General features: G+C 43.2%; 2 protein-coding genes across 9 annotated transcripts in view; one reads left to right on the top strand and one right to left on the bottom strand.

The window, feature by feature from the left end:
• Positions 1-22,424, bottom strand: part of PTCD2 (pentatricopeptide repeat domain 2) — a 32,016-nt gene extending 9,592 nt beyond the window's left edge. Inside the window, exons 1-10 of one of the 4 annotated variants that reach the window (XR_015148550.1) lie at positions 22,292-22,424; positions 20,792-20,884; positions 17,322-17,451; positions 12,846-12,963; positions 8,312-8,390; positions 7,809-7,900; positions 5,513-5,626; positions 1,991-2,065; positions 1,250-1,527; positions 505-593 (exon numbers count right to left, since the gene is read on the bottom strand). Coding sequence is in view for 3 of the 4 variants with exons in the window: in XM_086361067.1 (XP_086217193.1) it covers positions 1,447-1,527; positions 1,991-2,065; positions 5,513-5,626; positions 7,809-7,900; positions 8,312-8,390; positions 12,846-12,963; positions 17,322-17,451; positions 20,792-20,884; positions 22,292-22,406 (897 nt within the window). In the remaining variant the exon portion in view is untranslated. Of the gene's footprint in view, positions 1-504; positions 594-812; positions 1,528-1,990; positions 2,066-5,512; positions 5,627-7,808; positions 7,901-8,311; positions 8,391-12,845; positions 12,964-17,321; positions 17,452-20,791; positions 20,885-22,291 lie in introns of those variants that run through there. The other 3 variants (XM_086361067.1, XM_086361066.1, XM_086361068.1) reach the window with 3 other exon arrangements.
• Positions 22,425-22,513: 89 nt separating this feature from the next.
• MRPS27 (mitochondrial ribosomal protein S27) overlaps positions 22,514-26,162 on the top strand; it is a 101,269-nt gene continuing 97,620 nt past the window's right edge. For all 5 annotated transcript variants that reach the window (XM_086361063.1, XM_086361060.1, XM_086361064.1 and 2 more), the window contains exon 1: positions 22,514-22,596. In XM_086361063.1, the coding sequence (XP_086217189.1) occupies positions 22,524-22,596 (73 nt within the window). In that variant the 5' untranslated portion in view covers positions 22,514-22,523. The remainder of the gene's footprint in view (positions 22,597-26,162) is intronic.

The raw sequence follows: 26,162 nt of genomic DNA, 5'->3' as shown, positions 1-26,162 counted from the left end.
AGGAAAAAAAAAATCACATATATGTCTGCTGAAAGATCTGGTTTTCTAGTCTGTTGCACTTATTGGCTCAAATGACCTGGGATTCTGGACTCTGGACCTTGCCATCTTGGACTCCCAGATCTGCTTCAGCCGAGAGCTTCACAGGCTGGCCCACAGTTTCTGCTCCGGTGCCCTGTCTTGGGCCAGGGCCTGCCTGCAGGAGGTGACGGCACGTCGGGCTGTCAGCACCCTTAGGCTTCAACACCCTGCTGCTATTCCTTCCTTGCCTTTTCCTGACGCTTCTTCTGCTTCACCACTGATGCCTTGTAAACTCATTTCTGGGACCTCTTTCTCCCTTTCTTATGACGTTCATCAGTTTATATCAGATCCATTACCAGGTTTTACAGATGAGCTCTTAACTGAGCACTGACACTCATCCCTGCTCGGGGCTCATGCCCTTTGCCAACCACAAGATCTCTGTTAGGGTATTTTTCTAATATTTAGTCTCTTCCCTTCTAAACCCACCTCTCTCTTTTTTCCAGGCAGGTTCTCTGCTATCACTGTCTCCATCTTTCTGGTTCCCTAGGTTCATCTTTCCCTCCTGTGTAAGCATTCTGAAAAGTAAATATGAGGTCAGATATACGGTCTTCTTATCTCAGACTTCTTGCTGGAACTTGTTACCCAAAATTTACCATAAAGGCTTATCTAGTCCTTTTCTTGAAAGTCATCTGGGCACGGGTCTGGGGGTGACATTTGAGGGTAATTATGAGCAGAACTAAAAGCATGGAAGCTTGGAGTTCTGCCCAATTCCTATTCATAGGTCCTAGGATTCATTGCAAATAAATAATCCTTTTTATTTAACATATGTCATTTTAAACAAATACTACTGGTATTAGCAAACATCACTGAACACTGACTACATGCCATGCACTAACTGTGGTGTGCTAATTACTTTATATGCATTATTTATTCAATTCTCATAATGAAAGAAGGTATTATTACTAGTGTTATTTCAGACAAAAGGAAAAATGGGATTCATAGAGGTTAAGTACCTTTGACTAAGGAATCAGAGCTAGGAGAACTAACTAACTTGCAAACTAGAACCCTCAACAAAATTAATCTCCCAACAGAGAATGCCCTTCCCTCCACCCCTCCAGCCCACAGCCCTGTCCTCCTTCCCAATCTACTCAGCACCTCTCTCCTCCCCAGGCTTTAGCTCCTGCTGGCTGGCCCTTCCCTCCCCAGCCTGGAACACCACTCTGGCTAGGACCTGCTATCCCAGCTCATGGCATCTTGGTGTTCACACATTTCTGCTCTTCTGACAATGTTTTCCTCATCTTGGTCCCTTGATGTTTCAGGAGACTGTAAGTTCTAGGGGCTCTCTTTTCAACTCCCCACAACACAAACGTAGTCAGCATATGAGCAGGGCCTCAGCAGGGCCTCGCTGAGTGGGTGCTGTGTGTGTCTTTAACGGCAGGAGAGTCTCTTAGTCTTTTCATTGCCCCAAGAAGGTGAGGATGACTCACTGGGTAGACAGGCCACGGCAGGCTGGCAAAGTAAGAATGAGAACAGCGAGCATTTATTGTTTACCATGTTAGACACCACTTTATGCACTGTGGATATGCTGGCTCCATGAGCCGGGTACCATGGATAGGAGGTAGTCGCACGCAGGCTTTTCTTAGAGTCTCAGTGAAGAGACCGCAGAGCCCATCCCCCGTCTCTCTAAATCGACAGCCTTCTGTAGTCCTGTGTTACACCTGAAGCATTTAGCCAGCTCTTCTGATGAGCATGTCTGTGTTTCCCACCTATTTCTAAACCCCCGGAAGCTCGTGCTGACTCCTTTCACAGGGCTCTACTATAACTTTCACACGGTGATTGACAAATGAACAGAATGAATAAAGACCTTGGGAGATCAAAAGTCATTTGTTGTACACAGACCCCCCCCCCGCCCCAAAAAAAAACCCTTTTATTACATTTCAAGCCTTACTTTAACCATAAAGAAGTTACTTACATTTAAATTAGTGCAGATTATGCTTTCTGGGTTCATGATTTGAGAAAAAATGGATATAGCTTTTGCCACCTGGTTCTAGAAGGAAGAAAAACAAGTCAGACCCTCAAGTCATATAAACATTACTCTGCTGTAATAAAGATGATTTAAAGATGTCATGATAGTCCTATCCATGGTGCCCCAGGGTTCTGAAGTCCACAGAGAAAAGAATGTTTTCTAGTAATCAAAAATGAACATTCTGTAAAATGTTTCCTACTGTGGCATATTTCTTAATGTTTTAACAACCTGCTTGACTTCCACTTTTTAGGATGGAGGCATAAAGTTGGCATGTCCCCTCTCTCATTGGAATGAGCTCTCAAAAAAAAAAAAAGCAACTTTGAGAAATAGAAATGCAAACCCATTTTTAGCCTAATTAGAACATAGCGGAAACCTCAAACCAAAGAAGAAGTTTGCATTGCCAAAAACATTGGAGCTGGAGCTTGGGTGAGCTCTGGACGGAGCAGTAAGAGGAGGACATGGCTGCATTGCCCAGAAGAAGTGCAGAGTTGTCCTCAAAAGTGGGGGCACAGCCGGAAGTACTCACTTTCTCTTTACAATGGTGGTAGGAGAGTTTAGGACTAGTAACGACATCTCTGGATCCTTTTGATGGCAGATGTGAGGCTAATTAAGAATTTACACAGATCAATGGAATAAGATAGAAAACTCAGAAATAAACCCATGCACCTGTAGGTACCTTATTTTTGACAAAGGAGACAAGAATATACAATGGGGCAAAGTCAGCCTCTTCAGTAAATGGTGCTGGGAAAACTAGACAGCTATGTGTAAAAGAATGAAATTAGAACACTTCCTGACACCATATACAAAGATAAACTCAAAATGGATTAAAGACCTAAATGTAAGACCAGAAACTATAAAACTCTTAGAGGAAAACATAGGCAGGACACTCGATGACATAAATCACAGCAAGATCCTCTATGACCCGCCTCCTAGAGTAATGGAAATAAAAACAAAAGTAAACAAGTGGGACCTGATTAAACATGAAAGCTTTTGCACAGCAAAGGAAACTATAAGCAAGGTGAAAAGACAGCCCTCCGAATGGGAGAAAATAATAGCAAATGAAACAACTGACAAAGGATTAATTTCCAAAATATACAAGCAGCTCATACAACTCAATACCAGAAAAACAAACAACCCAATCAAAAAGTGGGAAAAAGATTTAAACAGATGTTTCTCCAAAGAAGACATACAGATGGCTAACAAACACATGAAAAGATGCTCAACATCGCTCATTATTAGAGAAATGCAAATCAAAATTACAATGAGATATCACCTCACATGGGTCACAATGGCCCTCATCAAAAAGTCTACAAATAAGAAATGCTGGAGAGGGTGTGGAGAAAAGGGAACACTCTTGCACTGTTGGTGGGAATCTAAATTGATACAGCCACTATGGAAGATGGCATGCTACTGCTACTGCTAAGTCGCTTCAGTCGTGTCCGACTCTGTGCAACCCCATAGACGGCAGCCCACCAGGCTCCCCCGTCCCTGGGCTTCTCCAGGCAAGAACACTGGAGTGGGTTGCCATTTCCTTCTCCAATGTATGAAAGTGAAAAGTCAAAGTGAAGTCGCTCAGTCATGTCCGACTCTTAGCAACCCCATGGACTGCAGCCCACCAGGCTCCTCAGTCCGTGGGATTTTCCAGACAAGAGTACTGGAGTGGGTTGCCATTGCCTTCTCCATGGAAGATGGTATGGAGATTCCTTAAAAAACTAGCAATAAAACCACCATATGACCCAGCAATCCCACTCCTGGGGATATACCCTGAGGAAACCAAAATTGAAAGAGACACATGTATCCCATTGTTCACTGCAGCACTATTTGCAATAGCTAGAACATGGAAGCAACCTAGATGTCCATCAACAGATGAACGGATAAAGAAGTTGTATAGATACACAATGGAATATTACTCAGCCATAAAAAGGAACCCATTTGAGTCAGTTCTAATGAGGTGAATGAACCTAGAACCTATTATACAGAGTAAGTCAGAAAGATAAATATCATAGTCTAACACATATATATGGAATCTAGAAAAATGGTACTGAAGAATTTACTTACAGGGCAACAATGGAGAAACAGACATAGAGATAGACTTATGGACATGGGGAGAGGGGAGGAGAGAGTGAGATGCAGGGAAAGAGTAACATGGAAACTTACATTACCATATATAAAATAGATAACCAACGGGAATTTGCTGTATGGCTCAGGAAACTCAAACGGGGGCTCTGTATTAACCTAGAGGGGTGGGATGGGGCGGGAGATGGGAGGAAGCTTCAAAAGGGAGGGGATTTATGTATATCTACGGCTGATTCATGTTGAGGTTTCACAGAAAACAGCAAAATTCTGTAAAGCAATTATCCTTCAATAAAAAATAGATTAATTTTAAAAAATAAAGTAAAAAAAAAAAGAAAAAGAATTTACACAGATCACCCATATTAGCAGGAAACGGCATGTCACTTCCAGCAGCAGTAGGGAAGAGACTTTCCATTCAGAGTCACCTCCATGCCTATTCCCATTGGCCAGGCAGAAACAAAGCCAGTATAGAAACAAAGCCAGTATAGAAAACTCCACACATAAAGAAAACGCCTGCTACCCAAGACCACGGCAGCATGGCTCAGGTTTCTTCTGACATGAGTCTTCCAAAGATGTCTGATCTAAGAGAAACGTTTGTTCTTCAATGATGAATAACCAAAAAGGAACCAGCATGTGATCTATCTATAGACAATATGAGGGGGGAAAAGAAAGAAAGGATTACAGCAACAAAAAGAAAAAGAAAAGAACAGATGAAGAAATCCCAATGAAAACATGTTTCCATGGATATAAAGGTCAAAAACGAGAAAAATGAACAAGATCAGGTCACTCAGAAGTGGAAAAAAAAAATCAGGCAGGCCTCAGATTTCTCCATGGCAACATTCCACTCTAGAAGAGAGAACAATGCCAAAGAAAACCTCCAGGAAAGGAAATATCACTTCACAATTTTATATCTGACAAAACTGTAGTTTAGGTACAACAAAAAAACCAAAAAAAAAAAAAAAAAAGACAAATAACTTTAAATACCAGGAACGCAAGGCATAGTGTTCCCCTGAAGAATTTTTTAGAAGACACACTATGGACAGCCTTGGATTTAAAACTGTTCTCTGAGCACATTACGTAGCAAATGAATCATCTGAATTTTAAACTTTAATTACTTGAGAAAGTTCTCCGAGTGCAGCCTCCCTCACTGATTTTCCACAGGATCCCCCCTAGTCCCATGTGAACAGCAGCGCATGTTAGGCCCTCAGCTGTAATGAAAATGCTCTCTGGAGGCAGAGGTATGGATGCAGGTTGCCATGGCACCACAGGCACTGGTCTCCTTATGGGGACTTTTTTCTATGAGAGTCAGAGGGATAAAGAAATAAAAGCAGGAACACCCGAGAGTAGCCAAGCTTGCCCACCCCCAGTTCATTTGTGTGTACCCCACAGCCTCACCTGGTTCAGAGCTAATGCCACTGCAAAACAGGATGCTCTCCTGGGGAGGATTTCTCCTTTGATTAGGGCTTCTTCTCTTAATGTGGTACAGATTTGAAAAGATTCAGGGCTATTCTGGGAAGACAGGATTGTTTGATAAATAAATGTTGCAAACCTTTAAGTTTAGTAAGTTGATTAGTGGTGCTCAGTGTTCCCGATTTCCTTTTGGAAGAACTTCCTGGAGCCTCTGAAGCCACTTAAAAGACTGAGCTCCATATCAAGCTCTCCGTTTACTATTTGTAAACAGGCTCAGTTAGCTACACATTAGCAGTTCAAATCTAAATGAACTCCATTTTTAGCTCTTTGCCAGTTTCTCTGATTGGGGGCTGCTCTCCCAGCAAACATTCGGATTACTTTTCATCCAGGCAGGCTGGTTTTTAGACACAGGTACCAGAGCAGACAAGCGTGAAGAGTCAGCCTGCTTCAGCCATGTTAGAGGACAGAGTAAAGCTCAGCATCACACAGAACTTTTCCCGAGGAGGTTTCCAATCCAAAAATATCCATCTTAAGTCAAATGTTTGGAAACATGAAAACTTTTTTGAATGTAAATCATGAAAGAATCCCAAGAAAACAGAACCCAAACAACCTAACAACATAAGCGATACACAAACTAGCGGGCAGCAGTGGCGAGACAATCCTCTTCCTTCGTGTTGTGGGTGGGTGAGGCTTACGACAGCAGCGTCAGCTCTGTGCCGACGTGTGTGTGCCATGACGTGATTCACAACTCAAACCCTAAAGGAACACCTGAATTTAAAGAGAAAGGAGAGCTCCCAGGATTGACTTGCAGTCTGCAATGGCTGACCAGTGTTTCAACTCGTCTCCCCACTGAATGAAATGAGGTTATTCTTGGAAAAGTCCTCTGGCCCTTCATAAGCAGTAGAGTTCAGTTCTCTCCACTTCAGTACATACTCAGGGAGGCATCTCAGAGAAGGGCAGGAAGCTGGGTGTCACAGTGCTGAGGAAGTGATGCTCAAGTGTGTGTTGCACTGGCCTCTGATTCACAGATCATAAAGTTGTGGAGTTGGAAAGGATCGTCTAACAATCTGGCAGTCAGCAAACTATGACCCTGGGGCCAAAGCCAGCTATGGCTAAGACTGGCTCTTACGTTTTTTTAAAAGGTTTGTAAAACTAAAGATGATGATGTGACAGAGACCATAAGTGGCAGAGCCCCAAAGTCTAAAATATTAACTATCTGGCCTTTTAAAGAAAAAGCTTGCTGACTCCTGAATCCAAACACTTCATTTCACAAATGAGGTAAGTAATTTCAAAACCAGTTCTTGCTAAAGTTGAGACTAGAGTTCACGATGTTCAGTTTCCAGGTTGGTTTCTTTTCCCTGAAACCAGCTGCCCCTCTTGCTTTGGAAAGTTGATACTGCTTTATTTTTCAGGGAATTTTTCAATACCCATATTCTGCCTTGCTTAGTGTTCCTTCATTTTCAGTATAAGGAGTTTTTGTTTAAAACAGCAAGAATGTGTACAATAATGCACAGAACCTGGGTCACTGTAGTATTTCAGTTACCATTTGTGCATTCAATAAGTAATAAAGAAATAGTCTATGTGCTAGAAACAATCCTGATATAGTGATGAGAATAGGGATCTATGTCATGCCCTCTATTATCAAAGAATTTATTTTAATGTCACATACATTTATTAAAGATCAGCTGTGAACCAGACACTGTTCGGTGCTGGCTATATGGTGCTTCAGGGCGTCTACCCTCTACAGGGGGATGAACTGTGCGTCTACTTGGTGTATCAGGCAGTGTTACGAGTGCCATGTCTGTGACTACAAACAGAGCACAATCAAGGGATACCACAAGAGCTAGACGTCACTTCCAACTTATTGATCACAGAAGAATTCACAGATGAGGAAGAAGCAGCCCTTGAGTTATCCCTGAAGGATGCCAAGACTTCCAGGGGAGAGGGCCAGACACGACTGGCCTGGTGATGTCCAGTGTGAGCAAGAGGACCGACTCTCCAGCAGAGCTTGAACCCAGCACACTGCTTCTTGCTCTCATTATCTGCACAAATGCCAGAGAAGACTGAAAGGTGATAAAATTGCTTTTCCCATGATAGGACCGTCTGGCATGGCTAACTTGGTTTTTCTAAAAATGAACATATTTAAAATGGAAATATCTGCACCAGATGGAAAACAGACTTCAGAGGAACCGAATTTTATTTGTAGAGGGGGAAGAAAAAATTAAATCCTCTGTCAAACACAACCCAAAATGCTCTAAAAGTTTAGGGAAGACAGTCTTACCAGTTTGTAGCAAATTGCAAAAGCAAGGACATAGGTATCTTTGTTGAACTTCAGATCTTGGTTTTTCATCTCAATCAGTACTTCCAATGCACCTGCCAAGAGCCAGGAGTGGACCGCCAGTGTTAAATGCATTAAGTAAGTTCAGAGTCCTCTACTTTGACTCCCAGAGTTCAATCTGTTTAGCCCCATGTATTGAAAAGTATGCTTCAGCACAATAAAAACTTTCAAAGTCATTTAATAGTTAACTAAATTGTAAAATAAATTATCAAATTATACAGGAAGAACTATTATTTTAAACCTATTTTCACTGCAGCATAAGTAAAAACCGGGGTGTTTAAGTCATGACATGATGCAGCATGGTAGCCGCATTTAAAGAATGGGGTCTCCATAATTCAGCCACTTATCAGGAATATAAGGGTCATTTTTACATGGCCTATTGTTTATCCTAATTGCTTTACCTGCAAAGACAGAATTTTTCAGCAAACATAAATTGTGATACTTACTTCTATATTTGCCTTTGATAAATAACATATCCATCAAAATATTGAATGATGTGGAGTCTGAGAAGAAACCTTGTAAATGCTATTGAAGAAAAACAATACAGTTTGGTTAAAAGTTAAAATTATTAAGAGAATACTTACACTGCATCTTCTCTGTCTAGGACTTGCTTTTGTACAAACTTCATTTAGCAAAAAAATTTAAGTACTGCCCACTCTTTGGGCATCATGCCTTTGGCAGTGGGCACAGTGAACAAGAGGCAAGAGACATGGCAAGAGATCTCCAGGTTTCAGAAATGCAGTGAAGAACGTCTTTATGTAGCGTGGCTCTGCCAAGCTTAGAGGAAAAGAACCAGGCTGATCAACCCTGGTGGGGATGGTCCTGGAACCTGGGTGGCAGCATATTAACGTGAAATGGCAGCTGGAAGTGTGCTTGAGGACAGAGGCAGGACAGGCTTGCACAACTATCATCCTCTTTTGGCAAACAGTACAGAGTTGATTATTTACTTTATGAAATACTTCACTGAGACAGTGGTTCTCAGCATTTTTAATGCCATGATAATGTGACACATGCTATTCAAATACACCATTAAATGTCCTGTGCCAGTCTGTTATTTTTTGAGAACCAATTAGCCAGACCCTATTCTAGGCACTGAGACTAAAGAAATGATGGACAAGACAAAGACCCTGCCCTAAACTCTAGGAGGGCTTATTGTCTACGGGGGCTTACATCCTGGGAGAGGAGACAATGAACAAGTGAATAAAACAAGCAAAAAATTAAAAATAAAATTCCAGGTTATCAGTAGAGGCCATGAAGAACAATGGAACAGGATAAGGGACAGAAAAGATGAGAAGTGGTCAGGGAAGGCTCTCTGAGACAAGGAGACCTCAATGAAGTGATGCTATATAGAGCATTCCAGGCTGAGGCCATGGGCCTGACATGTCTGAGAAAGAACAGAAGGTCCAGAGTGCAGTGAGCAAGGCGGAGAGGGGCAGGACCTGAAATACCACGAAGGGCCCCTGAGGGCATGGTCAGGGCTCTGAGTTCTATGATAAGTGGGGTGGGAAGTCACCAGAGCAGCCCTGTCCATACGGAGAAAGCAAGTCTCAAGTGTGAGCCATGTATGTGACTCTAAATTTTCAAGTACTTTCATTTAAAAAAGTAAAAATAAAGATATGAAATCAGATTTAATAATGTTACTTAACCCACTAAATCCAAAACTGCAACATGTAATCAATACAAAACATTATTAGTGAGATACTTTCCATTCTCCTTTTTATGTCATTCTCCATTTTATGTCATAATGGATTTAAAATCCATCATGTACTTTATACTGCAGCACATGTATGTGTGAACTAGCCACAGTCCAAGGGCTCCGTGTACATGGGTACCTGTGGGTCGTGGCTACCTCCCTGGCAGCACTGCAGGGTTCTGGGCGGGGAACATAAGGCAGGTGGAAGCAGGATTAGGCTTTATGGCACGTGACTCAGATTCAGTTAATTCTACTGCTCTAGGAAGCTTAGGAGAAGGCAATGGCACCCCACTCCAGTACTCTTGCCTGGAAAATCCCATGGGCAGAGGAGCCTGGTGGGCTGCAGTCCATGGGGTCTCTAAGAGCCGGACACGACTGAGCGACTTCACTTTCACTTTTCGCTTTTGTGTGCTGGAGAAGGAAATGGCAACCCACTCTGGTGTTCTTGCCTGGAGAATCCCAGGGACGGGGGAGACTGGTGGGCTGCCGTCTATGGGGTCCCACAGAGTCGGACATGACTGAAGCGACTTAGCAGCAGCAGCAGGAAACTTAAACACATTCATGAATGCTTCATACTCAGGTAGGTTATGGAGAAGGCGATGGCACCCAGTACTCTTGCCTAGAAAATCCCATGGACGGAGGAGCCTGGTAGGCTGCAGCCCATGGGGTCGCTAAGAGTCCGACACGACTGAGTGACTTCACTTTCACTTTTCACTCTCATCCACTGGAGAAGGAAATGGCAACCCACTCCAGTGTTCTTGCCCAGAGAATCCCAGGGACAGGGGAGCCTGGTGGGCTGCCGTCTATGGGGTCACACAGAATCAGACATGACTGAAGCGACTTAGCAGCAGCAGCAGGTAGGTTAAAAAGAAAAACACTTTACTTCCATTTTCTTTTGGTTTCATTGTTATACTCATGGCTCTGATTTATTACAGTGAAACTTTGCTTTAATTTTAATAACAACAGTAACATATGCTTATTATAAAATAGTCAAATAATATAAAATATATAAAGTAAAAAGTGAGGATTTCATCTAATTCTTCCCCCGAAAACAGCAGTTTAATGTATATCCATCTAAATTTTTAAAACATATACACTATAATGTAAATATGGTATGTATATTTATCCTTTTAGGAAAAAATAGGTTCAAACTAATCCATACTGTTCTGAAGCCACCTCTTCTCAGCTTAGTAATATATTATGGTCATCTTTTTAATACCTGTGGTCCTTTAAATAGAGACAAGCTAAGAGTTAACATTCCTCCATGGATAGCAACTTTATATGAAAAAAAGTGAGAGGCAAAAGGACAACCTAGTCATAGAGATTCCTAAAATTATTAAAATGTCCCAGGAGGCCAGCCCTAGTCCCCTAATTTAATAAATGTTTCTGACCATGGATGGATTTATAATATCTCTGAGTTCATATAAAAAAGAAATAATAATACTGCCTACAGCCAAGCCAGGCTTCAGCAATATGTGAACCGTGAACTTGCTGATGTTCAAGCTGGTTTTAGAAAAGGCAGAGGAATCAGAGATCAAATTGCCAACATCCGCTGGATCATGGAAAAAGCAAGAGAGTTCCAGAAGAACATCTATTTCTGCTTTATTGACTATGCCAAAGCCTTTGACTGTGTGGATCACAATAAACTGTGGAAAATTCTGAAAGAGATGGGAATACCAGACCACCTGACCTGCCTCTTGAGAAATCTGGATGCAGGTCAGGAAGCAACAGTTAGAACTGGACATGGAACAACAGACTGGTTCCAAATAGGAAAAGGAGTACGTCAAGGCTGTATATTGTCACCCTGCTTATTTAACTTCTATGCAGAGTACATCATGAGCAACGCTGGGCTGGAAGAAACACAAGCTGGAATCAAGATTGCCGGGAGAAATATCAATAACCTCAGATATGTAGATGACACCACCCTTATGGCAGAAAATGAAGAGGAACTAAAAAGCCTCTTGATGAAAGTGGAAATGGAGAGTGAAAAAGTTGGCTTAAAGCTCAACATTCAGAAAACGAAGATCACGGCATCCAGTCCCATCACTTCATGGGAAATAGATGGGGAAACAGTGGAAACAGTGTCAGACTTTATTTTTGGGGGCTCCAAAATCACTGGAGATGGTGACTGCAACCATGAAATTAAAAGACGCTTACTCCTTGGAAGGAAAGTTATGACCAACCTAGATAGCATATTCAAAAGCAGAGACATTACTTTGCCAACAAAGGTCCGTCTAGTCAAGGCTATGGTTTTTCCTGTGGTCATGATGTGAGAGTTGGACTGTGAAGAAAGCTGAGCGCTGAAGAATTGATGCTTTTGAACTGTGGTGTTGGAGAAGACTCTTGAGAGTCCCTTGGACTGCAAGGAGATCCAACCAGTCCCTTCTGAAGGAGATCAGCCCTGGGATTTCTTTGGAAAGAATGATGCTAAAGCTGAAACTCCAGTACTTTGGCCGCCTCATGCAAAGAGTTGACTCATTGGAAAAGACTCTGATGCTGGGAGGGATTGGGGGCAGGAGGAGAAGGGGACGACAGAGGATGAGATGGCTGAATAGCATCACTGACTCGATGGACGTTAGTCTGAGTGAACTCCGGGAGTTGGTGATGGATAGGGAGGCCTGGCATGCTGCGATTCATGGGGTCACAAAGAGTCGGACACGACTGAGCGACTGAACTGAACTGAACTGACCTGGTCAGGGTAATTGTGGAAGACAAATGAAATGAAATATGTAGACTGCTTAAGCACAATAATGAGGACAGGGTAAATATTCAGTGCATAATTACAAAAATAATTACTGTTACTTTTGCTTATAGGAAAAGTAAATCAGATTATGTGAAAGCAGAAATTCTGAAAACAGAAAACCACTTGTCAACATAGCCTTCAGCCAGAAGTGAAAATACAAAAACAGGAGAGAAGCACAGGGGAAGAACGGAAAAGGCAGCCGCCTCAAACTGTCCCAACTGAACGCTCCTCAAAGGAGGGGATGTCGGTCCCCGGTGGACATACATCCAAGGAGGGAGATACCTTGTAATCTGTACCTGCACCTCTTCCACACCTGTTCTCACCTCTGGACAAAGAAACCTATACCTCTCCATAGGCAGTGACTCCAAGGACACCTTAAAAACGCAGGGAAGAGCTCGTTCCCTCAACCTAGTAGCCTTTCTCTGAAAATCTAACCCAGGAATAATGTGTACAGAAGAGCTGCCCTTCCTAACATCACTGAAAACACCCCCTCCTCAGCACAAGGAAATCACGGTGGCAGGGACAGCCACTGGGAGACAGTAACCTGGTCTTTGATGAGCTCCACTGCAGAGTCCTCAAGATCCAGCTCATAGCACAACCTCACGAAAAGCGGTCCAAACTTGTACTCTCCCAAAGTGATGTTCCTGTTCTCTGCATGGTACCTGGCAATCAAAATAATTCAGTGAGGCAAACGGTGGGACTGGGGAAAAGGCCAGACAAACTACGGCACGCACTCTGCTAGGTGCTGGGGACGCAGCAAAGAATGCAGTGCTCTCACAGTCTGGAGGGGAAAGCACAGAATTAAAGATGACCAGAAAATCCTGGAAAGCATATTAGGCATTTAAATAATCAGACAAGGTTCGTTAGAGTCCCACCACATACTCGAAGTTAAAAGAAGTAAAATACAGATTTTAATCATCCTCCCAAATTTACCAGCAACCTGCTAGGACTGAGTGTGAGCATATGTCAGGGACTAGCAGGGGTCTTGCATCTGTAAACCCATCAGGATGGCACCGTCTCTTTCTGTGCTCCTGGAGAGGAACAAGGAAAGGAGTGGGGTGATGCTCCATCCCCCTCACATCTGGCTTTACCCCCATATAGGACGGCAGCAACCAATAGATGCAATTTTAAATCTAGACCTATCTCTCCTTTTTTCTTGACTCAGGGAAAGTTATATGTGAACTATAATCACCTAGCCAAACAAATTAAATGCAGCTTTGAAATTTTAGTTTTAGAAGATGGCTAATTTCAAAGACAGTGATGTTTTATATGTATGTGGCCTGGGATTTCTACAAGTAGCCAGTCTGCCAGTTAGAACTGCAGAACTGAAAGTTGCTCACATAGCTTTCCTTTCAAGAACCAACTCTTTCTGCTTTAGACACCGGGAAGACAATCTGGTGACGAAACAAGTAACTCATGATTACACGTAAATCAGATTTTAGGAAGATTCATTCATTATGTGACTGAATCCCAGATACCATGGGGAAAAGCTCTGATTTTTAACAAACAGAATATTTTTTAACCTTCTGCTGAAATCACTGAGGAAAGTCATAATAGCATTATGGATAGTCCATTCTAAACATATATGCTACCAAAGAGAATGATGACTGTACCTTTAAAGATACATTTCATAATCCAATTATAAAAGTTATAAAAATACTCATTGTTTCATGTACAGTTGTTATGAATTAACTTATCATATCAAAACATCAGGGGCTTCCCCAATGGCTTAGCAGGTAAAGAATCCACCTGCAATGCAGGAGACACAGGAAATGTGGGTTCAATCCCTGGGTCAGGAAGATCCCCTTGAGGAGGAAATGGCAACCCACTCCAGTATTCTCACCTGGAAAATCCCATGGACAGAGGAGCCTGATAAGCTACAATCTACAGGGCCGCAAAGAGCCTGACACAACTGAGCGACTAAGCACCAATGCACACTAAAACATCAAGCTGTATACCTTAAAAATGTGTAATTCATATATGTCATCTGAACCTCAATAAAGCTAGAGGAAGGAAGAAATAAATATTAAAAGGCAGTATGCTGCTACTGCTGCTAAGTCGCTTCAGTCGTGTCCGACTCTGTACGACCCCATAGATGGCAGCCCACCAGGCTCCCCCATCCCTGGGATTCCCCAGGCAAGAACACTGGAGTGGGTTGCCATTTCCTTCTCCAATGCATGAAAGTGAAAAGTCAAAGTGAAGTAGCTCAGTCTTGTCCGACTCTTAGTGACCCCATGGACTGCAGCCTACCAGGCTCCTCTGCCTGTGAGATTTTCTAGGCAAGAGTACTAGAGTGGGTTGCCATTGCCTTCTCCCAAAAGGCAGTATAGTTAGTGATTAAGGACTTTTAGACTCTTGATTCCAAAATAACATTTCACATCCCAGCTGTTCTACCTACTGTGTCACTATGAGCAAATTAACCACATTGTACCTCAGTTTCCTCATCTGTAAAATGGAGATAAGAAAAGGACTCAAAGAGTTTTTGTGAGGTTCAAATGAGATGATATGCCTGGCACACAGTAAGTCTTCCACATACGTTACCTCTTATAAAATGTAAGGCATGCTGAAGAAAATATCTTTAAATAATCAATGTATTTCAGTAAATAGTCTCAAGAGAGATGTGTATCAGATTAACAACAAAACTAAAATGAAAAGTTTCCCAACTTAAATGGTATTCACACTAATGAAAGTGCTAGAAAGTCACAGAGGTAATATGTCACCTCCTCTTGACAAGAGAGGTTCAAGTTCAAGGATCTAAGATCCCCTATAAACCAAACAGCACATGGTCAAAACCAGGAGGAGATTCAGTGGCTCCTTGTTTTTGGCTCAATAAGGAGCTCATGTTCCAGCTCATTGCTCTTCTTCCCCAACGAGGGGCAGCCTGTCTCAGAAAGAAAGAAAAGAGGTTGGTGAGGTCGTGGACCCCCACACCCCCCAACTCATCCAGCTGTCCACAGACAGAGGGAAAGGACAGCAACTGGGCAGAGAGTTACCAGCGTCAATAAAGGGATTATGAGTCACACACTACGCCAAAAACAAGAGTGGAAAGAGTGTTGAGAATGTTACCCTATTTTGTTGCTCTTGTAAACATCTGATAGCTTTGGCTAGTAAAAAGAAAACTGAGAGTAAAAGGAGCCAGAGGGTCTCAAATGATTCAGCTTTACGAAACTGAAATATCAGATGTAGGTTTGCAGATACACTGTGACTATGAATTAGCATAATCCCTTTTGGAAAATAATCTGGCAGTTTGTATTGACAAGCTTTAAAAGGTTCATGTCTTCTGGTCCCCAAAACAAAGCTTTGCACATAGAGTTTGCTCATCATAGCACTATTTATCCTGGTGAAAAATCAGAAATGATTTAGACATTCAACAGTAGGGGCACAGTTAATTAAAATACCTAACCTATAATGGACTAGTGTATAGTCATGAAAATATGATTCCTAGAGTGTTAACAAGCAAAAACATTTATGCTACAATGCCAACTAGAAAACAAAATATCATGTTATATACACAGTAATAGCCACAACTATGTAAAATAAACCCTACCAAAACTGCAAAATCTTTGCATGAAAAAAAAAATTGGTGGGAAGACATATCAAAATATTAACAGTGGTTTCTTGGATGTGTTAGGCCCCAAGGATGGCTGCCATCAACTCCTCATGCATACTGCTCCATCCATCCGCAGGTAGAATTGTTTCCCTTTCCGCATGAATCAGGGGTGGCTAACTTGCCCTGAGCAGGAGAACGGGGTGGAACGAAAGTACGTGCCAGTGCTGGGCCGCTCTGCGGGCCTGCAGCTGTGTGTCAGTGCCTCTCCGCTGGACTCGGGTACTACCAGGGCGGGGCGGGGGCAGGCGTAGGGACACTGATGCGTCAGAAGGGCCAAGGAAGCCTTCTTGGACCTCCCAGCTCGGCCCACTACAGCTGACTGCAGTGCACAGGGGACTTCAGCCGACACTGTGAGAGCCGCCCAGCTGAGGCCAGCGCAGTTTCTCATTCACTCGATTGTGAGAAATAATAAGTGGTCATTTTAAGTTATTAAGTTCTGTTGGGGTTGGTTATGCAGCAGGAGACAATCAAAACCGCAGAATGTGTAGTATATTTCTTGTGTTTTCCAAATTTTCAATGAAATTTGTGTAATTCATGTCTCTTATAGACAAGTTTGAGAAATCAGAAAAGTACACATTTAAACAAACAAAAAATATATATAGTGTATAATTTCCAAAGAACTGTGGTTAACTTAGGGTGTATATTCTTACATATTCTCTATAAGAGTAACTCGTATTTTTCTCTGTACAGTACAAGTGCAGGTCCATGTATAGAAATGTATCTTTAAAGAATGGTGAAAAGCAGCAATGAATCATTTTTAGAAATAAAGCCTGTTGGTTTGGTGACATCCTGGTCCCAGGAGACACCTCTGCTGGGTTTCCTAAGAGCAGACTGTGATTACACATGAGTTCCTTCTGACATGGGAAAGTTGATGACAGCTCAGAGACAGTAAAGAAACACAAGCCTAGAGTAGTGAGGCTAGTCAGGAGTCCACTGAAGTGTCCAAGTGAGAGGAGTGAGGCCTGAACTAAGACACAGGTAATAGGGACAGAGAGAGGAAGGCTGGGATGCGAGACACCAGGCAGTGGACCCAGGAGAGCAGATGAGATCAGGGGAAAGAAAGACTGGTCAGTATGAGAACAAACAGAGCAAGAAGAGGTCTGTGTACACGGAACGTGAAGACTAGAGAACATGTGAGTGGACTCAGTGAGTAGTGAGGCTGGTGATCTCCTGGGGCGTGAATTATCTGCTTTCCCATCTTCAGCACCCGGCATGTAGTAGGAACCTAAAAAGTTTTTGTTAAATGAATGAGTTTAAACATGTGGTGCTCAGGGCAGGCACCTGGACAAGAGACCTGGAAGTCGCCAGCGTAGAGGTGATAGCTGAAATCTTCCAGGTGTATATGATTGCTCAGGAAAGGGAGACAGTGGGAAGAGAAAAGGCTGGCAGTATTCTAAGGAAGTGCCTCACCTGTAAATGACAAGTTTAGCCAGCTCCACGTCGTCCCGGGATGTACACAAATGAAGCAGGGTTCTCAACTCCTCTTTCAGGATGAGCTTATTCTGGGTCAGTTTCTCTTCCAGGTTTCTCAAATAGGTTTCTGGAAGAGAGCACAGTGTGGAGGTGGCTATCACTCGGGCTGACTTGGACTGTTCAGGAGTCTGACCTCAGGGAGAAGGGGAGGCTGGAACCCAGCACCTTGCAGAGGCCACTGAGCGGGGCTCACGGCCACGCAGCTCCATCACTGGCTGGTCTTGAGCATCAGAGATGGTGTGTGAAGCAGCGCATCTGTGTCATAGGGTGCAGGCCCAGGCCTCACTCAGACTCCCTGCACAGTCTTTGGGAGCAGGAGTGCAGGAATGTGCCTTTTTCACTTACCTGGGTGACGCTTATGCAAAGTTTCAGAACTAATGTCCAAAGAGGCTTAGTCCAGAGAGCTGTATCCAAAAGTGACCCATGAGGAAAAAAAAAGTAACCAAGATATCCAAACCATCAGTTGGTAGGGCACCTAGCGGGAAAACTGAAAGGAAAATGTGAAGAGGAGTCACAGTGGAGGACTCACGATTCAGGAATGCCTCACATCTCTTCCTCTTGATTCAACTTCACCACTGTTTCATTCCTCCTGGTCCCTCTCTCATCAGTTCTTAGCAAGTGTGCCACAGCACTGCATAACGCAGAGGGCAAGCCTGTCCTCTAACAGCAGCAAACCGTCTTCTAGTGACCAAATCATTTCAAGGTGATCCCTTGTCCTGTATCTGAACCTACTGTGGAGACAAACACCAACAGGAAGCACTGTCTCTTGGCATTAGGAGGCACTGTATTCTTGGCAGAAAGTGGGGTGAGAGGCAGGCACCAAGCAAGCATCTGCTTTCCAGAAGGCAGGGCTGTTCTCACTATCAGAAGCTGCCAAGAAAAGTCTACAGGATTTGCTCCAAGGTGCAGAGCTCTGAAGGAATGCCACCTGAAGGAATGGCGGGATATACATTAAAACACAAAATTGGGAAGCTGAAGTAGATACTGTTCTCGATTTACTAGAAAAAAAAGGCCTCCTAGGTTTGGGTTAATGCAGTAGACTCTCCAATCTTTATTTGCAGGATCTTGTAATGGCTAAAGGTTTTAGAACTGGGAAGACATGGGCTGAAATCTCCCAGGTAGCGCCAGTGGTAAATAACCCACCTGCCAATGCAGGAGACATAAGAGACATGGGTTTGTTCTCTGGGTTGGGAAGATCCCCTGGAAGAGAGCATGGCAAGCCACTCCAGTATTCTTGCCTGGAGGATCCCATGGACAGAGGAGCCTGGTGGGGTGCATGGGGTCGCAAACAGTCGGACACAACTGAGGTGACTTAGCATGTACGCATGTGTGGGCTGAAATCTAGGCTTTGCCATTTGCATGCTATAGGGAGGTTTGGGGAGGCTTGTGAGTGAGACTTGATTCATGTGTAAAGTGAAGATCATGATACTGACCTCATGGGGTCACCCTGAGATAATGCGAGTAAAGTAAAGCCCTTAGCACACAGCCCAGCATGTAGTAACTGCCCAGAAATCACAGAGGTTATTATTCTTATTTCATTCTTCCGTCACGAGGATTTATTCTATTAAATATTTCTAAACAATTTCCAACCTAAAAAGATTTTAATAGGATGACTTTACATCTTGTACTTCTCAATATGTCCAAAATTTCAGCAAATGTAATTTGTATTTTAAAACAAACAATAAGATTTAGGTGCTTATTGTATATTCATATTCAGAGGTATCCTTCTTTGTGTGAGAGACACAGGGAAGGATAAGGTATGGTTCCTGCCGTGAAAGAGCTTAGAATCTATCTGAAAAGACAAGATACATTTACATAAAGGTATCTGAAAACACTGACAGAGTAGGTGACACGTGACAGTATAAACATAATAGGAAAGAAGAGAGAAATCAAGCAGCAGAAAGAGACCAGGTGTGGTGGACACACAGAAGCGGCAGAGGAGGGACAGGGCTGGGTCGGGTTGGCAGAGCTGACGGAGTTTGGCATCGCTGATGTGGGAATCAGCACGAGACACAGCATGGAACTGCAGGGGAAAGGTGGTGAGGGGAGAACGTGACTAGATTAACAGGAAATTACACTGAATTCTACAAAGGGTGAGATCGACTATGGAAGAGCTAGGAACCTGGGGGGAAGGGGGATGTTTGTATGTGATGTGGTCTATAAGACAGAAAGTACCACTGTGGGTCCTCATAATGAGGAAATGTGGACAGGATTTTATATGTAAATACTTGAGAGTGGAGTAGCGTGGCACTCATGATGCTAATTGCCTTTCAGAACATACGTATGACCAGCACAGCCTTAGAAAGACTATGACAACTGAGTAACAACTAGACTGTGACATGAAGCCCTAACTGCAAACTTTACAGAGCTCCAGGCGACTTGGGGTAAGCAGAAAAGGCTAAAGTCAAATCTAGGTTGAGTCTACCTAAAGTGGAGACTCAATTCTCTGTCACTCTTTATCTTCTTGTTCTGTAGGTGATTTTGTATAACAGTATGGTTAGCAGAGTTGTAAAGGAAGACTGGTTTCTGGAGGGCTGGACTGTAGAGATGGGAAGCAAGTGTTCATTAGGTGCTCACAACATCCAACAGTGAGAAGGAGGAAAGCTGAAGAAGTCAATAGAACATACAAAAGAGTTATTAAAAAAGAGAGGGGTCTTACTCTGTTTATAAAAGAATTCGAATTACTGGAGAAAACTCAATGTGCAGGACAAGAGGAAATGAATGCAACAAGATTTCTCAGATGCTGAAAGGGAACAGGACCGGGGTGGTGGTAGTGTTTTTAGCTCTTTACATAGAAAGTTTCAAACATACCTAAAAGTAGAGAGAAATCACCTCCCATGTGTTCATCACCCAGCCACAGCAATTATCAGTATTTTGCTAATTTTTTTTAAAGAAACCTGTTTTAGACTACTGATTCTTTCAGCACAGACTGGAAAACATGAAAATACATCATACATTTTTGTTTCATTTGATTTATCTATAGATATGTATGTGTGTACTAGAGATGCAAGGCAAATTGTATTTTTTACTGAGGGTGGCATCAAAAGTCTGAAGGCCAGTCATGTGGAGCAGTTCTCCGACTTTACTGTGCAGACGAATCGTTTGGGGCCCAGGTTTGGCATTCCTATCCCTCCCTTACTTGCTGCTCATCCTTGAGCCTAACTGAGAGGCACTGATCTAGAGGACTGGATGCAGAGCTAGTTTCAGTATTTCTCTGGGGTCCTGGGAGAAGGGTTAAGAGGAGAATGGTGAAATAAAAGGTGCACACAGGGGCAGACTAGGAACTAAGAATAAATCATCTCAATTTCTTTTGAGATCCAAAGCCATTGAAAGAGAGACTGAATAGGGATAAAGACAGAGGAAAGCTGAATGACAGATCAATGAAAGAATTAAATAGATTTGATTACCTTTGGTGCCAGGAAGATTACATGCAACAGCCACCTTCTTACGTTGAAACTCCTTTAATTTCACAATACTGTCTGTAAGTAGGTATCTTTTAGCTAAAAATCAGAGAAAGTAAAATCATTTTGACTATTTTATACTTAGCAAATAACATGTGTAGAGTTTGACCGTCTCTTTCTAATAACTGATCTGATCCTCACTAGACTGGTACAATTATAACAGTCACCCTCATAGGGAAAAAAAATTTCCAAACTACCAGAGAATGCAAATCCTCCATAAGTCTTATCTGTGTGTGTGAAAGGAGCTAATGATTGTGTATGGGGACAAGAATCTGGACTCCAAAAGACAGATAACAAAACAGGTATATCTAGATTTGGTTTAAACAGGTAGAAGCATATAGGATAGAAGTAGTAGCTATAGTGTGACCACTGGAATTCCCAGTATTGTCATTTTCAAAATGAGGAGCTGTGATCTCTCAGATTTGAACTTTCAGTATCCACTAGATACATCAGGATTCACTCACCACAACTTAGCAGAAATGAAGAGTTTGGGAAACATTATTTCTTTAAAATGCTGGGTTATGCATGAACTGGAGCATGGCCAAAGAATCGTCCACTATACGAACTCTGTGTACAACAATAACAGTGTAACAACAAAAATTGCTGCTGATTTCTATAAAGGTGAGCAGTGGTTACAGCAATTACTTAGCATCCTCCTTTGTTAATGAGGGCTTCCCTGGTGGCTCAGAGGGTAAAGCAGCTGCCCGCAATGTGGGAGACCAGGGTTCGATCCCTTGGTCGGGAAGATCCTCTGGAGAAGGAAATGGCAACCCGCTCCAGTACTCTTGCCTGGAAAATCCCATGGACGGAGAAGCCTGGTAGGCTACAGTCCATGGGGTCACAAGGAGTCGGACACGACTGAGCGACTTCACTTTCTTTCTTTCTCTCTTTCCTTAATGAAGAGAACAGTAGTTCTATCACTAGGTGGTATGACAAAAGGAAAGAATGTATGTAAAATGTAGTAAAGCCTGACACAAAGTGTTAAATCTTTTATTATCATTTGCCAGCATTGTCAAATTTAACTGTTTCCACAAAGATATTAAGGGATAATTCTGGAAGGAAATAAAGGAAGCTGCTCAGAGTCTTTCAGATTGTTATTTAGAGCTGGACTCTATAGTCTTAGACCTCCTCCCCTCCCAGACTCTACAGAACAGTAGGCCCAAGGCGGAGCGGGGTGTTCCCGGGAAGCAGCACAACTCCATCCAAGGAAATACTACAGCCCCAAGGTCAAGACTCCAGCCCAGCTGTCCTTTGATTCCCCGGCACAGGGGCGTCCACGACAGGCAGAGACCACCACTGCACACAGGAGCAGAGGGGGAAGGCATGCTCGGTTACTGTCGGCCAGGAGCTGGAGCGCTGTTATTTCTCCAAAGAGATGCCCACTGAGGTGTAAAGCTCCCTTCTGTCTCACCCAACCCCTACTTCAAGGCCCGAGGCCGCGAATACCTCCTAGAGGGCAGAGGCAGCAGGTAGAACCAGAGCCTCCCACCCAGTGATACACCAAACTTCGCAGCGCATGCAGCAGAAGGACTTGCTTCGGGGGCCGCAAGGTAGCCGCCATGCTGTTCCGGGCCGCACCAACTGTGGGAACCGGGGAGAGGGCGGAGCGTGCACCGTGACTCCGCCCCTTCCTCTGCCCGCCTCCCCCGGACCAGCATTCCTTTTGGCATGCTCCAAGATGGCGGCCCCCATGGTGCGGCGCGCGATCCTCCTGGCGCGGAATGTGTTGCTGCCTCAGCTCTCTCTGGCAGGTTGGTTGTCTGCTTCTTTCTTGGGGCTGCTTCTTTAGGTCGCCTGAGAACTCTGTTCCTTGAGTAAAAGGAGTAATGGACTTCTAAGGAAAGAAGAAACCACTGGAGGTGTTTGGTAGCACAGAAAGGGGAGATAAGGTCTCTGACCCATCTCCCTCCCTAAAATAGTGTTTTCTTATCCAGAGGTGTGAAGAGCAGAGCAAGTTCTGGTATGAGAACTTCTGCGGATGATTTCCGCGTTTATGTGTTCGGGTGGTGGTCTTTTTGCTGCCCCTCAAAAGCCCAAATGTGACCGACCCCTTTGCCTTCCCTGGGGCTGTGAAAATTTTCTCTCTCGCTGTTGTTTCTTTAGAGGGGTGTTATAAACGTTCTGAAGAACGCAATGGCACCCCACTCCAGTATTCTTGCCTGGAAAATTCCATGGACGGGGGCGCCTGGTGGGCTGCAGTCCATGGGGTCGCTAAGAGTCGGACACGACTGAGCGACTTCACTTTCACTTTTCCCTTTCATGCATTGGAGAAGGAAATGGCAACCCACTCCAGTGTTCTTGCCTGGAGAATCCCAGGGATGGGGGATCCTGGTGGGCTGCTGTCTATGGGGTCGCACAGAGTCGGACACGACTGAAGCGACCTAGCAGCAGCAGCAGCAGCAGCAGAATAAACTTTCTCAACACCTGACGCGTGGCCAGACCCTGGTTTTCACTGGGTGGATGAATTTCTCATTATTAATCTCAGTTTACCTGATGACCTCGGGCGCAATTTGTTTGACCTTTCTTCGCCGAAGTTTTCCATTCAAATAGTAAATGCTAATAGTTTTGAAATACTTTGATACCTGCGTGAATGACGCTAAAGGACCTGCTGATGAAGACATTGGGAAAAACTTTTTTAATTTACAGAAGCTAAATCCTGACAGGTGTAACTGGTTATGTGATTCGGCTACAGTAATCACCATTGGTTTTTCCCATGCCTGTTACCAACTCTTTCTAACGTACCTCCTCTAGCCCCTATTCAAAAGAAACACATAGTTTTTCTCCACACATCTTTAAATATCAACGTGAAACCTTATCATTGGCCACCAGAAGTTTTCTGAGGATTAGCTGGTTGACCTAGCTAATGAAAATGTTTCTTGCCACACATTAGAGTAGTCTGCCCAGTACTTGGCACCTCAGTAAGCATTAGGGTTGTAGCTGTTTACTAGTGTGTTTACTTAGGGTTGTTACTAAATGCTTTTCAATTTAAACAAGACCTTGTATTGTTAATCAGGGAAAGTATCATAGTTGCTTGGAATGTTTGGGACCAGTCATTGTAACCAGGGAATGGGCATTAAATAAAGGTGAATTGAGAGAATTTCCAGTTACTGATTTGACCTAAGATTGAAACAGTGAACTTGTGATCGGTTATATCTGTGCTATCCCTCTGTCGTGGCCATGAGCTGTAAGTGGCTATTTCAATTAGTTTAAATTTAAAAATTCTGTTCCTTAGTCACATTGGTGGTGGTGGTTTTGTCGCTAAGTCATGTCTGACTTGCAACCCAACGGACTGTAGCCTGCCAGGGTCCTCTGTCCATGGGATTCTCCAGGCAAGAATACTGGAGTAGGTACAAGGGAAGCCCAACATTAGCTATATTTTAAGTGCTCAGTAGGCACCTGTGGCTAGTGGCCACTGTCGTGGCTAGCTCCTTTATTGCAGAAAGTTACATTGCACGGGCACTGGGTTAGACCACAGATGAAAGGAATCTTGAAATCAGGAACTGGAGGCTATAAGGCAAGTAATATAAGATGTTACTGTTTGGTCAGTAAGTTGTGTCCATCTCTTTTGCGACCCTATGGACTGTAGCCTACCAGGTTCTTCTGTCAATGGGATTTCCCAGGGAAAAAAAAATGGAACGAGTTGCCATTTCCTTCTCCAGGAGATCTTTTCAACCTAGGGATCAAACGCGCATCTCCTGCATTGGCAGGCTGATTCTTTACCACTGAGCCACCAGGGAAGCCCCAAAATAAAATGTAGCCCCCAAATAAAATAGTACATTATTGACCTCTGGGGGTTTGAGAATGCTGATAAGGAGCTTTGCTTTAAGTCGTCAAAACATCTTAAACCATTACAGGATAAAAGAGGAAAAAATTCATACACACTCATGACAAATCGGTATTTGGAATACATTGGAACTTCCATCTGTTCTCCTTACAACAGATAAATAAAGGCAACTAAAATAATCAACAGGATGGAAGCAAGATTTATTGAGGTGAACCAAAAAAAGGGGTTTCAGTATAAGAGGAGGCTAGAGAAGGAAAGTTACCGGGCACTTACTACAGAGTGGACATTAGGCGAAGCACTTACTATTGTATACGTCCTTGTTTAGATTATGATACAGTATTTCCCCATTTTACATATGAAGAAAACTGCTAAGAGGCCTGGTGTAACTTGTTCAGATTTTCATAATATTTATGGAAGGCTAGGATTCACATTTAGATTTTGTGACTCTAAAGCCTATCTGTGTTCACAATCACCCTACTTCCCTTTGGATGGAAAACATGTTTGGAGACATTTTACCAAAAGCCAAATTAACTATACAAAAAACAAGTTTTTTATAAATAAGTATTTACTAAGCTCCAAAATCCTGGTCTTTGGGGGCAGAATTAAGTAGAGGAAATATTCATTTTTCAGTGGATAGTTATCTTTGAATATTGTTGCTCTAAAAGTTGACTGCCTAAAGGGTAAGCGTGTTCAAGATGGGTTTATCTGCTTGGGTGGCATGGGGTTAAATGGTCTGAGAGAGCTAAACTTGTGAGGCTGATAACATCCTATCCGCTTGCTACTTCAGTGTTGTCTGAGGGTCTGTTCCCACCCAAGGTGTGCTGAATCAGAATCTTCATTTAATCGAGATTCATATGCACATTAAAGTTGGAGAAGCTGATCTAGATTTTCCAGTTTCATTGTCCACTCATCATTCTTCCTGACTTCATGGAAATTCTTTCTGGTTTTAATGTTAATATACAGACCTCTCAACTACCAACTATCTTAGAAAGATGGATATCCTGATTTAAAAGGTTTACAGAAAGTCGAATGTCTGTCTTGCTGCTGCTAAGTCGCGTCAGTCATGTCCGACTCTGTGTGACCCCATAGATGGCAGCCCACCAGGCTCCCCCGTCTCTGGGATTCTCCAGGCAAGAACACTGGAGTGGGTTGCCATTTCCTTCTCCAATGCATGAAAGTGAGAAGTGAAAGTGAAGTCGCTCAGATGTGTCTGATTCTTAGCCACCCCATGGACTGTAGCCCACCAGGCTCCTCCATCCATGGGATTTTCCAGGCAAGAGTACTGGAGTGGGGTGCCATTGCCTTCTCCAATGTCTGTCTTAAGGTGTAGTTATTTACTATTGTTGCTGTAACAAATCACCACAAATTTGGTGGCTTAAAACAACATAGATTTACTTAAAACAACATAGACTTACTGTTCTGTATGTCAGAAGTCTGGTACAGAGTCTTACTGTGCTAAAATCAATCAAGGTTTTGAAAGGGATGTATTCCCTTCAGGAGTCTTTAGGGGTGAATCTGTTTTTCTAGCCTTTC

The sequence above is a fragment of the Bos grunniens genome, chromosome 20, assembly GCF_055505025.1.
Source record: "Bos grunniens cultivar Pamir isolate PY7600 chromosome 20, Bosgru_T2T1.0, whole genome shotgun sequence".
In the NCBI taxonomy this organism is placed as follows: domain Eukaryota; kingdom Metazoa; phylum Chordata; class Mammalia; order Artiodactyla; family Bovidae; genus Bos; species Bos grunniens.
The sequence above is the reverse complement of the archived record's forward strand: the minus strand, read 5'-3'. Positions and strand labels throughout refer to the sequence as shown.